Source organism: Podarcis tiliguerta (genome assembly GCF_965153285.1).
Source record: "Podarcis tiliguerta genome assembly, chromosome: 5".
Taxonomy (NCBI): Eukaryota; Metazoa; Chordata; class Lepidosauria; order Squamata; family Lacertidae; genus Podarcis; species Podarcis tiliguerta.
The window spans coordinates 38,629,235-38,646,257 of NC_139538.1; the positions used below are offsets into that span (position 1 = coordinate 38,629,235).

The 17,023-nt window shown below is 43.9% G+C and overlaps 2 protein-coding genes across 5 annotated transcripts in view; both read right to left on the reverse strand.

Moving 5' to 3' along the window:
* Positions 1-201: 201 nt before the first annotated feature.
* On the reverse strand, positions 202-11,586 carry ERFE (erythroferrone). 4 transcript variants are annotated; one of them, XR_014511995.1, is made up of 9 exons: positions 10,587-11,478; positions 8,716-8,829; positions 7,342-7,435; positions 4,722-4,942; positions 4,069-4,177; positions 3,455-3,545; positions 2,781-2,859; positions 2,256-2,451; positions 202-416 (listed from the first exon to the last, which is right to left on the reverse strand). XR_014511995.1 is itself a non-coding variant. In XM_083443380.1 (9 exons), the coding sequence occupies exons 2-9, from the start codon at positions 10,779-10,781 to the stop codon at positions 2,353-2,355; spliced, it is 1,002 nt and encodes a 333-aa protein (XP_083299506.1). In that variant the 5' UTR covers positions 10,782-10,913; positions 11,488-11,586; the 3' UTR covers positions 440-2,352. The 4 variants fall into 4 exon arrangements, 3 of the variants coding, with proteins under 3 accessions (XP_083299506.1, XP_083299507.1, XP_083299505.1); XM_083443380.1 differs by lacking the exon at positions 202-416 and adding an exon at positions 11,488-11,586 and having other exon boundaries at positions 440-2,451; positions 10,587-10,913; XM_083443381.1 differs by lacking the exon at positions 202-416 and adding an exon at positions 11,539-11,570 and having other exon boundaries at positions 440-2,451; positions 10,587-10,913.
* A 1,403-nt stretch (positions 11,587-12,989) lies between these two features.
* SCLY (selenocysteine lyase) overlaps positions 12,990-17,023 on the reverse strand; it is a 65,041-nt gene continuing 61,007 nt past the window's right edge. The window contains exon 11 of the mRNA XM_083443335.1: positions 12,990-16,800. Coding sequence (XP_083299461.1) covers positions 16,694-16,800 — 107 coding nt within the window. The 3' untranslated portion in view covers positions 12,990-16,693. The remainder of the gene's footprint in view (positions 16,801-17,023) is intronic.

Below are 17,023 nucleotides of genomic sequence, written 5' to 3' on the forward strand. Positions count from 1 at the left end.
CACCAGGCTCTTCGTAGTAGAATCTACATCTGGTATGTGATCAGATGGGGATAGAAAAGTAAGCCACATTTTTGTGATGCTGAGACTTGTATGTGACGTTTTTGGGAAGAGGGGTCTAATATTTTTCATAGCAAATAAGGACTACGTCATTATGAGTTTAAACGGTTGCAATTTGCAAAAGATGAAACACGAACTCTGGGAGGTTTTTAAGGCTGCTTTATAACTGCATCTACATGACTTGAGGCTTCTACACTGAGTCACTGGCCCTTAAATGAGCCGACTCTGGGCAAGCGATGGCACACATGCCTCAAGTTGCCACTTGATGTTTTCAGTCAAGTGGTGAGCATGTTTGAGTTCAGTCACCAGATGTCCTCTGTGATCGTAGATCTGTTGTCTTAAACAGTTCATAGCAGTTGCTTTAGCAAAAGAAGCCAATTAATACAAGGGAAAGCATATATTTTTTAATTAGAAACTGTCTTGAAAACAATCCATTATAATTTACAGAAAGTACACCATGGTGCAACAGTTTGTGTCAGTGCATGCACATACACTCAGCCAATCAGAACGAAAGATAAACAGACATCTGAGAATGCAAGAACAGCTCTAAAACTAAGGGTGTGTGGTACGTGTGACCTTCTCCAGCACTATTCTGTATCGCAAGTCTATGAAAAAACACCACTTTTTCTCTTACAGCCTTGGTTATTTTGTATATTCCTTCTCTAAGTAAATAAAATGCATTTAACAGCAAGTGCATAAATATATTTCTTAATATAGTGCAATAAATAGACCTGCTTATAATGGAAGCTTCAGTGGGAAGGCTAATGCTGATTGTGCTGCTGGGCAGGGCACCACCTTGCCCTTATCAGGCTGTGTGGCATTTCCAAAGTGAAAAGGGGTGGGTGTATACGGTTTACTGAGAATTTGCCTTTTCTAAAACCTAACAACTTAATATTTGGCTGCCCAGAATCCTTTTCAGTATGCTCTGCCTCTTAAGAATTTTTTTGGCTTGGAGGGAAATAAACTTTCCCTGTTCCTTATTCTTTGAGAGGAAAAAGGAACGAAGAGCAAGGGGAGAGAAGCTTACTTGTCAGTGTTACTCTATATTAAAACTAATCCTTCATGTAGAAAGATTCAGCTATCAAGAACTCCTTGCTAGATTTCTTGATGCAGTCAGTTTTTCCACAGCACTATGTACTGACTGAAACATGGCTTTCTGCATTCTAAACTGATCTATTTAAACTGATCTTGTAAGAAATTATCGAAGAAACAAATCTTGTTGAAGCAGAGGTGGTGCTCCCTTATGAAAATTTCCACGATGACTTGCAGGGACTGATTATATAAAATAGAGCAGCTGGGGCAACCTGTTACACAAGTAACTTCTCAGGCTAAAATAGATAAGGGTATGTGTTCAACCCACACAGGAGCAGTTCTAATGCCTGCCTACGTGCCCAAGGTTACAATAATAGTAGAAGAGGGTGGTGCTGCATTCGCAATTCTTGGATATCGTACTTTAGGGTGTACACAGCCTCAGAGAAAATAAGGACAGTTACTAAGAAATGGAAATAACCATCTCTTCCCTCGTCACGTCGTTAGGTTCAAAATAAGTGGCACTAAAGCTGGGCACTCTGTCCATTGGGCTTCATGCTAAATGGACAGTGCAATCTAATTGACCTAAGGCAATAGAAAACCTCTGGCTAACAGTGGACTCAATAAATAGCCTACCATCTCTTCTCTTTCTTTTTAAAACCCTGCTCTAAATATGGTAGCCAATCTACCCACCGTTAATTGAAAGTTAGCAATGGATATTGGGCACCATGCAGCACAAAGCAATAGGCAAATTCTGCTTGTGGTTGAGGAAGTCACCAGGCAGGCAGAAAATCAACAAAAGTTAGCACTTTTAACTTAGAAGACTTATTCCAAAAAATATATAATCCTTTGCTAAGGCTTTTCTGTTGAGCACAAAACAGCATGTATGCTTCCATGAAGAACTTAGTTTTTGAGAACCACTGCAAACAGATTGCATAATTTTAAGCATCAAACAACAGACATTCAGGAATAGGAGGAACTTCTAGGTGAGTTGCATCAACCCCGTTAACACTTGATGCTTCCTATTATAAGTTGGTTCAGCATCCTTTTAATCAGTTTTACTAGATGCTGGGCCATTTTTCTCAAATCCAATTCTTCACCTTGGTATGCTTAACCAGTAAACAGCAGTGGAGGTTTGCAAGCTTTGCATCAACAGCTATAGTGCTTACCAGCTCCAGGCACTTGATTGAATGAGAGGAATGTAGCATGGGGGCTGATGAAAAGCAAGGTTTCACCTTCAGAATACGGTAGTTGGCTGTGAGCCAATCAAATGCCCAAGAGGACAGCACCAAAGTCAGACCCACTTCGAACAGTGAGGGTGGATCCTGTTGCATTGTCTACAAAAACGGAAGCATACTGGCCAGCCTGGAACAGAGAAGATAAAGGTGGGTAAGCAAAGCAAGACAGATTTCTATGCCAAAATTGGTGCCGTCCCTCGGATTGTTCAGATATACCTAGTGCCTATGCTACCTTTTAAAGAGGCTGCATACTTTGCTTGTAGCAAATTGTTTTATAATTTCATGCTAAAGGCCTCCAGTTACTCAACAGCTATAGGGAAGCCTGCGTTTAACAGCTGTTGCCTGCATTTTTTTATTCAGGAGAGAACAAAATGCAGGTGTTTTGCCAGATTTGTGTCACTAAGCACTGCTGGTTATGACAACATGTTACAACTTTCCTTCATGGCTTTTACTCACCTGCAGGAATAGAATTCCATGGATTGAAATTGTGAAATGTTCATTGTTTCTGTCCAACCTGCTCACTGTTTCCAGAGAACTGAAAGCAAAAGACACTTCATCAACATGAATGGAAAATAACAGGGTAGGCCGTCCACCACTTTAATTGATGAATGGTGGGTGCACTGGAAAGAGTTAGGTTTGGATGTGGGTGAGTGGGTCAGAATCCTCATTCACCAGTGTTCACTGTGTATCATTTGGACTAGTTCAGGAGTGCAGCCAGATCCTTCATCCTACCCTGGACCACCTTTAACACCTGTCAAAGTTCAAAGAGGCTCATTGTAATCCAGTGAGCCCCTCTGAAGTCAGCTTGCAGGTATAGTTTGGATTCAGACCTCCTCCGCAGGCAGTTACTAGTTGCTTAGCATATAACCAGCCCAATAAGTTTGCTTGGAGAGTAAGAATATATATGAAAATCTATGTATATTCAGCCTTCAAGGTAGGTCAAGAAGGAAGTTACTATTTCCTCATAGGCTTCTCAGGGTAGCTTACAACAGAGTTGAAATTAAGTGTGAGTTTCGTACGGTAAAACATAGAAAGCAGGAGCATGTAGCAGAGTGGAAATGAATTGGAACTGAAATAAATTCTAGCTGGCTGCTTTCCTAAACAATACTATTTCTACTCCACACACTCACATGTTCTGTCGGCAGAGGGACTCAACGCAGATCAGCAAGCGCAGGCGTTCGCGGGTGCGGGGCTGGTTCTTCTTTAGCTGAACCTCTGGAACTGTAAAAGGCAGCAACTAGTCAGCAACTTGCTGCTGCGCTGGAATCCTTGACCCCAGCAGCTGGAGGCTATCTGACAGTGTCTAAAAGGCCTACCCAAGGTTCAGAGCTTCACTGAACTTTGCTCTGTTCAATATGCAACCTTTATGTTGCTATTCAGCTTGCCTCAGAGAATGCTCAGCTGAAATCAGACATCCACTTGAAACTGATAAGCAAATTCCAACACTAACATTACACTGTTAAGTCAACTTTATGTCATTACTAAAGATGCTTACAGAATCCTCCTCTGCTACGTTTCTCCTTGAATTCAGGGCTACGTTATTACCCAAGATGTTTACAGAACTAGAGTTGATAATGTCAAACTCCATAGTGCTTCCAGATTCTTATTTCTAGAATGTGCACTTTACTTTTCTTTAAAAACATTGGTAAGAGAGTGGGGTGGGGATAATTAACTGCCAGCTCCAAATTACTTAGCATTTCTATCTTGAAGAATCCAACACGGTATTGCTTTAATTAAAACTTACCAATATGCAACGTGGCAGTGAAGATGTAGTATCCACTGAAAGGTGCTATGTATTGTCCATTGTTAAGGTTTAGCCCTAGGCCACGGTGGAACATCTCTTCTTTTTTAGGCTATGTACAACAACAACAACAACAAAAGGATTATGAAGCGGGGGACAAAATTGTTCCAGCTTTGCCTGTGGTGCATGGAAGTAGAGCGCTGAAGAAGGCCCTTCAAGAACCAAGGTTCAGACATTCATAAAAGGGAAAAGGGACCAAATGTGGATCACTTGTGAACATACTTAAGAGGGATGCATAGTTATGAGATGAACAACAAAATATGGCAATATTTTATAAATGAGGACATATGACTAGCTTGGCCAAACAAACTCAGAGCCTGGTGCCCAGATATTTCTCCATCAATGGTGGCAGCTTCCAGAGTTTTTATTGTGTATCTAAACATTTTTCCAGGGACAACTTAAATTCTGGAAAACCAGGTTTCAATTATTTAGATCATCAGTTGCAGAACACACTCTAATACCCTTAGAAATCAGTAGATTGGGGGTGGTTTTAGGACAGGATTTATAGGGTTGGTTGTCTTGTTAGGGATACTGAAGCAAAAACTACCTTCCCTTTTGCTGACATTTGCAAGAAGAAATGACACCAAGCTACTCACTATGTAATAGAACTGAAGCTCTTGCAATGACCGCCGTTCAATTGAAATGTTTCTCCGGGTCCGACAGTGGAAAGCTGCCTGCACTCGCCCATGCTCCCTGCTTTCTAGAAGTGGTCCACTAATCTGGGCCAGAAAGTTATCTTCTCTGGACCTGTCGTCGTCGTCTTCTTGGCAGTTGTCACAGGCTTTCTGACTGATCCTTTCCCGTTCCCTGATTACACCTGAGCAGCCAAAACACAAAGCCCCATTACATGGGCCCACTCATGTTCTCTGTAAGTCCAAACCTGCACCTACTTGCTTTCAAACACAACAAGGTCACACTAGTCAATATGCCTATAGCCATCTTAACACAGAAGTCCCAAGCCAACCCCAATACTTCGTGAATCCGTATTATTTTGGACAGCTGGCTCGTTAGAATGTATGTTCACCTGTTTCTAGAGCAGTAAAAATACTGGACTTAAGAGTCTGCAGGATCAGACCAGAGCTCCAACAAGTCCAACATTCTGTTCTCACAGTGGCCAGCTAGATGCCCAAGGGAAACTCACAGGAAGGATCAGCAGTCTTCCCATGTGATTTTCAACAAGTACTCACAAACACTTTTGGCACCAACATCAGATGTAGTACATAGCTATCATGGCTAGTGATAACTGCTAGGCAAATTCATGGAAGTTAAGGCCCTTTTAAAGCAACCTCCATGGGTGGCTATCACTACATCTTTGTGGTAACAAATCCCACAGTTTAAGAGTGGAAATCTTTGCTAGGATCCTGGTGACTGTAGCTCAGACCCATGGGTGGGGAAGGGAAAACGTGACTACTGCTAGGCCACACCTGCTCCTTAGTGTCTAGTGCATGACATCCTCAGTCGGCTCCCCTTCATTGACTTCTGCTTAGTGGTGAATCTGAGCATGATGGTGTTATGGCAGAATCCAATCTGGATTGCAAGGGTGGAGAAAGGGGGGGGGCAATCTAGATGTTGGACTCCAACTCACAGGCAGCATGACCAGAGGGCCAGGGCACAGCCCCCAGGGAGCCCCGGAAGAGCTGAGGCAGCAGCGGGGCCAGGGGACGAGTTGTTGGACAGCAAAGGGGAGCACAAGATGCTGCACCCTCCTCCCTCCCCAGGGGCTGGGGGGGATCACCAGGATACCGGCTATGAGGAGAAGGAGGCACTATGAGGAGAAGGAGAGCCAGTGTGGTGTAGTGGTTAAGAGCGGCACTCTTGTAATCTGGTGAACCGGGTTCGCGTCCCCGCTCCTCCACATGCAGACTACTTGGGCTAGTCACACTTCCTTGAAGTCTCTAAGCCTCACCTCACAGAGTGTTTGTTGTGGGGGAGGAAGGGAAAGGAAATTGTTAGCTGCTTTGAGACTCCTTCAGGTAGTGATAAAGCAGGATATCAAATCCAAACTCCTCTTCTTCTACTACTACCACTGCCCCAGCCCCGAAGGCCTAGCGTGGACGTGGCTTGGCTTACCTTTACCTCCCCACAGGAACCTGTAGTGGGGGCGCCTGATTGTGCCCTATCAGACATGTATGCCCAGGGCCATGGCCCCCTGCCCGCCCACCCCCACACTTCACCTCTGAGTTTCCCTAACCAGCTTTGGCTGGAGAAGATGCAAGGCTGAAGTTACTGAAGAGGGTGTCTTAGAGGCCTGTGTAATAGAATTCTTGGAGGAATTCCTGTATATGAAAACCAGTATCCTAGAACAGAAGGTCCACTTGGAATTTGCATTCCAGTGTGACATTATGTGCCAGCACATAATGGCTGCCATGGGCAGCAAAAGAAGGGGAGCTGGTAATCTATACTGGTGATACGTACCATCAAACACACAAAACACTGACTGAATCTGAATTCTAACAGCAGAAAAGTGGCATGGATTGCACTCCTCTTAGAATATACCTTTTTAACTTGGATACCGCACTCTTGGATAACATTTAATGCTGTATTGTTTTTAACACTTGACTGGAAGTCACTCAGAGTGGCTGGGGAAACTCAGCCAGATGGGTGGAGTATAAATAATAAATTATTATTATTGGATTAATATTCTTGACCTTGCCAACAGCCACACTTTTAATTGCAAGTTTAATCATGTTTGTGGTTTAAGGAAATTCAAAGCCGGAGCAAATAACCTAACAACAGAGAATCATAGAATTGTAGAGTTGGCAGGGTCCACAAGGGTCATCTAGTCCAACCCCCTGTAATGCAGGAATCTAATATCATATTTTAAGCGTCTCTTAGTCCCCAAGGGTAGAACTCCAAAAGTAAAGTCTCCATCAAAACTCAGCAGGTACATTAAGACAACAAGAATGTCAAATAAAATCACCTATTATTAAGAGCCCAATTCATTATTCTGTGCCTAAGGCAAACAAGTACAGTGGTACCTCGGGTTAAGAACTTAATTCATTCTGGAGGTCCGTTGTTAACCTGAAACTGTTCTTAACCTGAAGCACCACTTTAGCTAATGGGGCCTCCCGCTGATGCCGCACGATTTCTGTTCTCACCCTGAAGCAAAGTTCTTAACCCGAGGTACTATTTATGGGTTAGTGGAGTCTGTAACCTAAAGCATCTGTAACCTGAGGTACCACTGTATGTTTGCTTGGAGAGCAACAACCTCCATACCTTTAAGCAGCAATCTGAATTCCCTCAGCAGCTCCTCCTGGGTGATTAAGGCTCCAGGGGGTCCAGGTGGACCAGGGGGTCCTGGAATGCCAAACTAGAACCAAAAGAAATACAGGACAGTATTTTAGATCCATATTTATTCACATCAACCACCAAACCTATTGTCTGTCTAGCTATCATCAACTCTCAGTCTCTGGGCTCCTAAAGGCTGCTTCTGTTTGTCTGATGTGCTCTTGCTTCAAGATGCTTTACTGAATTGCCTGAAAGGGGCTCCAGTACTAGGAGGGAAGAAAAAGGTCCTTTTCACTTGCAAAGGTTCACATGGGAAGATACGTCTCATATCAACATCAACATGACTCCCTCTCTCCAAACCATTCATGAAATAAATATCCGCCTTTTATTTCTTTTACTGTTATTGCATTTTAATCTCACCTTTCCTCCAAAGTGTTCAAGGTGGCACATATGCTTCTCCCCGCCCACCATTTTATCCTCAAAACAACCCTGTGGGGTATGCTAGGTAGAAAGACCGTTTCTGACCCAAGGTCACCTAATGACTGACTGGGGATTTGAACCCTCATTTCTCAGGTCCTGATCCAACACTCTAACCAACACAGCAACACAACACAACACAACAACACAACACACATTGTACATTTATATTCGGCCTTTCTTCTCTCATGCAACCAAAGGTGGTGTATATGTTGTTCCCACACACTCCTCATGTCCCTGTCAGACCATACTCTAGGAACTTGTATGCTGAAAATCCTATGACTGGGATTTGGTGAAACACTATTACTAGAGGGAGCATTCTTTCTTTCACAAGGTTTTCATTTCTGTGCAGCAATTTCTCTGCGTCTCTTAAAGTGCATGCAGCCATGAACCACTGCTTGGGGGGGGGGGGGGCTTTAAATTGTCTTGGTTAAATTTAGGGAGGCTCCAACAGTTAGGAAGGCTCAGAATGTCAATCTGTGGACATGTTCGCATTACCACCTTACAGTGCAGTGAAGGGTTCTTTGGGGGGGGGGGTTACCCACAGTCCCCCCCCAACAACTGTACACATCAGCACAGTTTCATTAGTGTCAGATTCATTTCTGTAGTTTCCCCCCATGCAAAGGTGTTTACACCCTGACTGGAGATGAATTAGGAACAGCTTAAGATTTCAATCAGCATGAGCCTGGTTTGAGAAACAACTCATCAAACAGTGGTATTTTGTACATATCCATTTTGGATAACGTCATGTGAACACTGATTAAAGAGCTGCGCTGGAAACGCAGTGAGTGCACAGCAGACATGAAAACGGTCTCCCTTATCCCTTATCTGAACAGACTTTGAAGACAAGTGAGTCAAGAGGAGGACACTGTTAATATTGCTCACCTTGAACTTTTTGGCTTTATTTTTGCTTCTTTTTTTATTGTTCACCCCGTTGTTCATAAGAAGCATCCAAGCAGCCCGGGATTCATCCCTGCGAATCTTTCCTGCAGCAGTTTCCTTTATGTAATGAGAAGTAAAAGAAAAGGCATGTGAAAGGCAGAAACAACCAGGAACACACACACACACACACACCACATTCCCCAAAAACATATGTTGAGGATTATCTTTGCTCAGCATCTTCATAAGGTCTGCTGTATCCATGTGTCAATCCTGCTTCCTTCAGTCTACAACAGAGATGGGGAACCTTTTACAGCCGCATTTCTTCATGGGAGCTGAACACCAGCACTGAAAGTAGGCAGGGCAGGGGAATCCTACAGGATCTCCCCCTCCCTCCTACAACACAAACCCATACACACACGCCATCATCTGCCTTATTTGCCATGAGTCGGTTTACTGCTGAAGGTGCCTATAGAAAGCTGAATGTTACATTATTTTGCAGCAAGAATACTTTGCCAGATGTTTTTGTGCTGGCAGATGCCCTCGGTCTTTGCAAATGCCCCTGCTTAATTGATTTAATCAGTTCCCTAGGAAAGGGAATGGTTGGGAGACGGCCAGGGAGGGTCTGGGTAACATGTTAAGAAGTGCATACTGCTGTCATGCTTGACTATAGGATTTCCATATTAACAAGTGCAGATGTCTTGGGCCTTTCTCTCATACCAGAGGAAATAGCTCCATTTCAAAACATCTTTAAATCATAGAATTGTAGAGTTGGAAGGGACTCCAAGGCTCATCTAGTCTGACCCCCTGTAATGCCAGTAGATTGGCCAGCTGCATTCTTTGCTAGTAGAATTCCAAGTGTAATTCCAAGAATTCACATATCTTCTATAGTTGGTCTACTGCAATTGCTGTGAAGCAAGGATGCATAGGAGCCAACTTCTAGGGGCTGAGGTCTCTTCAGCCCCCTAATAAAATATTTGAGGGGCCAGGGCCCCCAAAGTTGATGGGCATTGCCATTCAAATGGTGTGCGTACACTGCGCCTTGTGATTGATTATGCAGGGTGGAGCTTACCTGCCCCCCAGTATATTATTCAAGTTGGCACCCCTGCAAGGATGGCTAGATAATATGTTCTCCATATGTTGTTGGACTTCTAACTCCTCAGCAAGCATGGCCAATGGTCAGAGGATGATGGGACTTGTAGTCTTGCAACAGATGAAAGGCCACAGGTTCCCCATCTCTGCTATAGACAAAGACCAGTCAAAGTGGAGCATCTCCATGTTGCAGGACGAGGGGGCAGTTAGGAAAGTGTTGGCACCCTCTCTCCTTTCTGCTCAAGCATATAGGTTGCTATCCCTTGATTTGTACATCTGAACAATCTAGAGAAAGGAGTGGCATTTCAAAGTGTTACTGCTAGCTGGAAAATGGGCAAAGTGTTCTTCCTTTACTCAGTGAAAGATAAGCATGTGGGCATATTAGGGCCACCACTTTTTAAAACAGAAGTATTTTAACCCACATTGAAATGGCAACACACATAAAACAGAAGTAAAATGGATTGTGGCTATACATACCTAGTTCTACTGAGCTCGGTGGGAACTATTCCCAAGTACCTACCTGCACATAGGATCACATAGGAGTAGACTACAGCTATTTGCAAAAGACGGAGACATACATTCACACTTGCCTGTGCAAATATTCCCCTACATGACGTTCCAAAGCAAAACCTACTCTTTCCTACTCGGGCACAACTTTCTTTTCTCCGTTCTCTACCCCCATTTTTAGCCCTTGTGGGCTAAATTCAAAGGGGAAGGTTTACTTCAATTAAGGCATGGGTTAAAGACACCCCAAATAGTGAGCTGAGAGTAGCATTTGTCCTTACCGGGTCATTGGGTGATGACAAGGGAGGGCTGCTTGTTTTTTGTCCCGTGAGAGAGTCATTCCATCCGGATTTCTTCTCCTGACTCCTTCTGTTTCCATGTTTTTCGGTTTCCATAGAGCTGGCACAAAAAGTCATTGCTAGCAGCCCCATGGCTAGTAATCGAAGTGGACAGCTGGAAAGGAGGGGTCCAACCATTTTCCGGCACACAAGCACGCTGGTAGTTTCTATAGAGACAGACTCCTGGATTTAGGCCTTGGCAAAAGCTCCTCAAGAAGAACAGGGCAAAGATGAAGCTGCGGACCTTCAGATGGGCAGCAGTCGATATTCCTGGGGGGGATTCCAGAAAGGAAGAATGGAGTGCAGGAAGAAATTATCCACTGCTCTTCCCAGCAATGCCTGGCTTGTTTACTTTTCAGGGCAGACCCAATCAAGACTGTCAGGCTTCTTCAATTAAATAATAAATAACAATAACAGGAAAAGACAGAAAGAAAAGTAAACACTATGGTACCCACACACCTCACCAAGGAGTTTCCAGTGGATTTATCAGTTGCCTCTTTTTGGAGGGGCAGAAAAAATATAATGGGGTGGTTCCCTACAATTTAGAAAGCTTTAACTCAGGGAACTATTTATCCTTCGACTGAAAGGCTCCAACCAAATGACACAGGGTAATTTCCTGGGTCTTCTGTTGGACAAAACTCTCCTATCAAGGCTGCAGAAGTCCTGCGGTTCTTTCGGCTGGCGGCTCTGGCTGCCTGGGGGGCACCTGGCTCGCCCTCTTCGCAACACCCCCTCCAGTGCCCTCTCCGAGACGCCTCGGGCTGCTGCCCCTCCGTCCCCCTCGCCCCTCTAAAGGTCGCCGCTGCTTTCCCTTCCTTTAAAGCGCTTGAATTCCCCGCCTCACAGAAGTTGCCGCCTCTGTCCACTTTAGGCGAGGGTTTAGAGGGCCACCTACGGGCAGCAATCGCCAACTACAACAACCGGAGGCTCGCTGAGCTCGCGTTGTAATTCGAATGCCGGGGGGCGGGAGGAGGAAGCAGGAATTCTTCCATTTCTCCCATAGGAAGTGTCTGCTGAGGGAGAGGCTGGGGGAGATACAGAGTAATTATTGGAGTTCGGCAACACCTGGGTAGCCAGAGGTTCCCCACCTGTTCTACACGTGTTCCCATCTTGCGGCACCTCCATTTTTATGCTCTCTAATGTTAATTGTTTTGATTCGTCCTTCCATTTATTTAGCTGGTGCATTTTCTCTAAGGAGCTCAAGGTGGCATACATGGCTCCCCCCCCCCCCCCATTTTATCACAACAACCTTGCAAGGTAGGTTAGACTGTGACTAGAGAGCAGGGAATTGAACCCTGCTCTCCCAGGTCCTAGTCCAACACTCTAACCACTACACCATGTTGGCTCTCATTATTGGAGCCCTTTACCTGAAGGACTCTGGAGGACGGGTCTATACCTCCTCTGCACACTTGTACCCATCCGACATCACATCCATTTCTATGTTCCCTAATGTTGACAATGGACTTTTATTCAAATTCTACTGGGGGGGGGGCAGTACATGTGAAATTATTTTATGGTGCACATATCATTATATTTATATCCCATATCTTGCCTCCATTTCCAAGCCATCATATGCCAACATTTAAAATCCATAGAGGAAATATAGGCAATACAGCTAAACAACAATAAAAACAAAACAGCACATAAAAGCAATAAAAACAGCAACAGCAAAATACCTTAAAAACAGCAAAAGCAACAGCCGACGCTTCATGTTCTTTCACTCTCTCTTTACGAGGTACCACATTTTCGCAGCACTCAAAGAAACAACAACTTTTTGTTGCCTAGTGAATGGAGGAGTTCCATACCACACAAAAAGCAAAATGTTCTGATACCCAAAACATTTAGAAGGAAGGATTCTTAGGGTCTCCCCCAGACTGTTGCTATTTTGCAGGAAGGACTCGATTGCATGCCTAAACAAGGGTGAATTTCCATTGCCAAATGACCTCCCTGTAAACAAATCTGGATGAATGCTCAATGACGAGCAGAAGTCAGATTAACCTCCGCATAAGGTTTGGCCGAGCAAATCTGGTTGAACGCTCAATAAACAGGTCATCTGGAGGAGCTTTGAGTTTCAAGGCTGTTGTGGAAATATATTTCTGCTGAATGTTAAACACGAAGAATGTTGTATGGTTGTGTCTCAGTTAAACACAAGTGCAAAATGGCTAGTAAAAAAGAACAATTCTCTGCAGGTATCATCAAAGCAATTTTGTTTGTGTGCGTTGAATGACACAAAGCCCTAATTCATTATGCTGAGAGGGGCCAAAGGGGTGGAAGAGAAGGGAGGTTATATCACAATTCTTTGTCCATTAGAAATATTAATGATAACAAAAGAGTTGCCAGATTAAATTGGTTTAGACCTTCAATAAATGCACATACAGTGACATCTCTAAAACACAAGCTAGAGAATGGAATGATGAAAGTCTACAGAGGAATCTTCTGCTTTGGTTCAAATGCTCATGGAAACATGAAGTGATCTCCTCTGTAGAGCCATACTCAGAGAAATACCCACTGAAACAATGGACTTAAGCACCATTGATTTCAATGGGCCTGCTCTAAGTATAACTTAGGCCATACATGCACCAAAGCATGACAATACCACTTTAAACAGTCATGGCTTCAGGGCAGACCCACCCATGAAGTGGGGTGAGGCAGCCCCCCCTCAGGCAGCAGAAACCCCTGAGACAGTGCCCACTCTGCCACTGGTGGAGAAATGGAGCTGGCATTGGCACCAATTTCCTGTGATATCTTGCCCAAATCTCATGAGATCACACAGAGTGTGAGAAGTCTTGTGAGATATCCAGGGAGATAATGCTGGCAGTGGCAGGTGAGTGGCCAAGGTGGTGCAGCAGAGTGGCAGAAGAGGACAGCACTTCCTGTTTTGCCTCAAGCAGCAAAATGGTATGCACTGCAGCTGCATGACTTCCCCCAAAGGATTCTGGGAGCTGTAATTTGCTAAGGGTCTCCACACAACTCCCAGCACCCTTGTCATTCCTCCACCGCTTTGTGCCGTGTACGAACCCAGCTACTGTGATGTTTGAACGGGACCATACACTCAAAAACCTCAGTCACCAGTGAGATTTCTGGCTGAGTGGGGATTTGCAGCCAGGACTTCCAAGTCCAGCGCTCCGTCTACTTCACCACATTTACCTACCACGCTTAGGTGAGTGTTCTGAACTAAAGGATGGATGCACAGGACTGTTTTGCCTGGGATGTCAGCTCCTCCTCCTTTTAGGCTCAGGTTTTAGTGAAATGCTGGGAATTTACTGACAGGATATAGATGTAGAGCTACCATGAAGAAGGGAAGGGGGGAGAGGAGAAACAAAATCAACTCTCCTCTCCACGCTTGTGTGAAATCTGTGCTTCATTCTTGAGCTCTCATGTCATTGCCCTGGCCCCTGTTCCCAGCAGAGTGATGCAACCAAGCTGTTTCTCTCGCTCTCGCTCTCCTTTTCCGTGAAGGGAAGGACCACACGGATGAAGTCATGGGAATGAAAACTCCATCTGTTCCTGAAAACAAATGTAGTGTAGAAGGGTTGTCAATGTATACAGATTCCCTGATAACTTGTATTCTATTGCCGGAAAACTGCAAACTCTGTTACATCAGCCACATCTAATCATTTTTACACTGGTGCTCCATTGTGTGGCAGAAAGTGCCTGTCCCAGTAAGACAAGAGTGGGAAAGCTGTTGTCCTCTGAATGTTGTTGTACTACACTTCCCATCATCCCTGACTATTGTCTATGCTGACCAGGGCCAATGGGAGTAGAGTCCAGCATCTGGAAGGCCACACCCTGCAGCCTGTGCATTGATTACAAATAATTTGCTTTTGTACATATTATCTAAAATGTTTCTATTCCGCCTTTCCTGCCTGATCTCAGGCCACCAAGGCAGCTGACTGCAAGCAAAAATAATATACAGTATAACAGAGGTGTGAGTAAAGTATACATATACGGTACATACACAAACACATATATGGCTCAGTATTATAACTACAGTGTAAAATGAGCACTTCCCAGGCCTTTTCTTCTTAAAATGATTCTTTTTTATAAACTGGATGCAAGTTTACAGATTACTGTACAGTATTAAAAAATTCTGCAATGATAAATGATAACAACACCGGACAGGATCTTATAGGAACATTATGTGCAACCAAATCAGCAAGGAAGCTTATATGTATTCCTCCACTACCCTAGCCTTTCATGCTCCTGTTTTTCTATCTCAGCAAGTTAATAAAAGCAAATGATGTGCCAACATGTGCAAGTTTGGCCACCTTTGGGCTCCACCCTGCACTCAGCTCTTACCTGTGGCTCCTAGAAGCTATCAACATGCAACAGCAGCCACACCCTGGTAAACAGCTTCTGACTGGCCAGCTAAACCAAGAAAGGGTAGCTGAAGGGTCTCAAACCCTCACAGAGTTAGGGACTTCTCCTGCATGCAAAGACAGGCTCTGGAGGATTGAGTGGATGAGACCAATAGAGGGCCCAATGGTCAAAAAGGTGGTTTCTAGAGGGAAGGGAGGCAAACTCCATTATCTCTTGAGACAGACAGATGCAAACAACAACCACAACTATGGACATAATTTCAATCTTTCTGGCATTTTGAGTTTCAAAATAAGGGAGCAGGGTGGGGTGGAGCAAAGCAAGAGGTCTTCTTACCCATCCACTGGGTGTCTTTTGACATCAGGAGGAAAGAGAAAGACAGGCCAGCCTTTCCACCTGCTGGATTCTTCCGCAGCTGTTCCTCCCTTTCAGTTAGAACACAGCCAGGTGTTGCGAGGCAGCTGTTAGCAGGTGGCTGCCAATAAATATTATCAAAAGGCTCCAGCTGTTTGGAAGCCAATCGGAGAAAACTTACACCCTGCAGCTAATAATAATAACAATAATAACAACAATTATTATATCATTTGTACCTCAGCTGGCTTGGTTGACGAAGGAGTGAGGATATGGGGGATGGGGTATAAATAAGACATTGCTCCACCTGTAACTAGCAAAGGTAGAGGCCTACCTCATAGGTTTGTTTGAAAGATAAACCACCTAAAAGAATGTAGTTATCCACCCTGAAAAAGTCAGACTTAATACAGAAATTAGGGTTGCCATATTTCAAGAAGTAAAAATGCAGACACAAAAAGTTGTTGAGCTTTTTTAAGGCAATCGCCCAATAGCCCCTCCGCCAGAGCCACCCACCCAAATCCATTTGCTTTAAAATGTAAAATTTCTCCTGGGTGGGCATGTAGGACATCCAAAAGAGGACATGTTCAGGAATTCCCATACGTATGGCAACCCTATATAAATAGTAAAACCAGTCATATTGATGTGGGAATATTATTATTATTATTATTATTATTAGGATTTGATGAGTCATAGCATTCGGAGGGGCTCTATGCATAAATAAAGTAAGAATTTCATAAACATCTCATAAGTCAATTTAGAGAGCTCCCTTACAAGCTTTCATAGAAGCAAGCTTTGTCCCAGGCTAACCTGGACAAATAGAAATGTCCCTTTATTTCCTAAGTTGTCACCTGGCCAAGCCAGAATGAACTTTTGTGTTTATTGAATTTCATCTTTTGGTGTTCAACCCCACAATCTCAAGTTTGTCAACATTATACTGAATTCTAATTCCCCTCCTTTGCATTTTGTGTCATCGGTAAATCTAATAGGCGGTGCTATTTTTCTATAAAAAGAGGTGCCAGAACTCACCATGAACACCTGTCTTGTTCTCTTATAATGGCAATTCCAGTGAGTTCCAATTGAAAAAAGCCCTGCTAATAGGTATATTTAACATTCTAACCTGACATTGGCTAAAATACAACTAGCTCTGGGTTTAGACTGAGAAAACCCTTGAAGAAGCCCAGTGTAAAGCTCTTCTGCTTTTATTAACAATAATAATCAGCAGGCTGTCAGTCCTGTCCGTTTTCCTTGAAAATTGCCTGTGAAGGCAGACATAAATAAGAATAAAGAAAATTTATAACATCTCCAGGAAGACTCAATGCACAACTAAACTAGGTACAATTAAGGGCACTTCTAGACTGCCGCTATTTTCTGGTGGGATCCAGTTACATACCAACAATAACAACAACAACATTTTTATATGCCGCCCATCTGACTGGGTGAGTTGCCCAACCACTGTGTGGCTTCCAACAAATCAAAACTTCAAACACAGTAAAACATCAAACATTAAAAACTTCCCTATACAGGACTGCCTTCAGGTGTCTTCTAAAAGTCAGATAGTTGTTTATTTCCTTGACATATGACAGGAGGGCGTTCTACAGAGTGGGCACCACTATCGAGAAGGCCCTCTGCCTGGTTCCCTGTAACCTCACTTTTCACACTGAGAAAACCATCAGAAGGTCCTCAGCTGATTTCTATGGGCCATTAATCAGCTA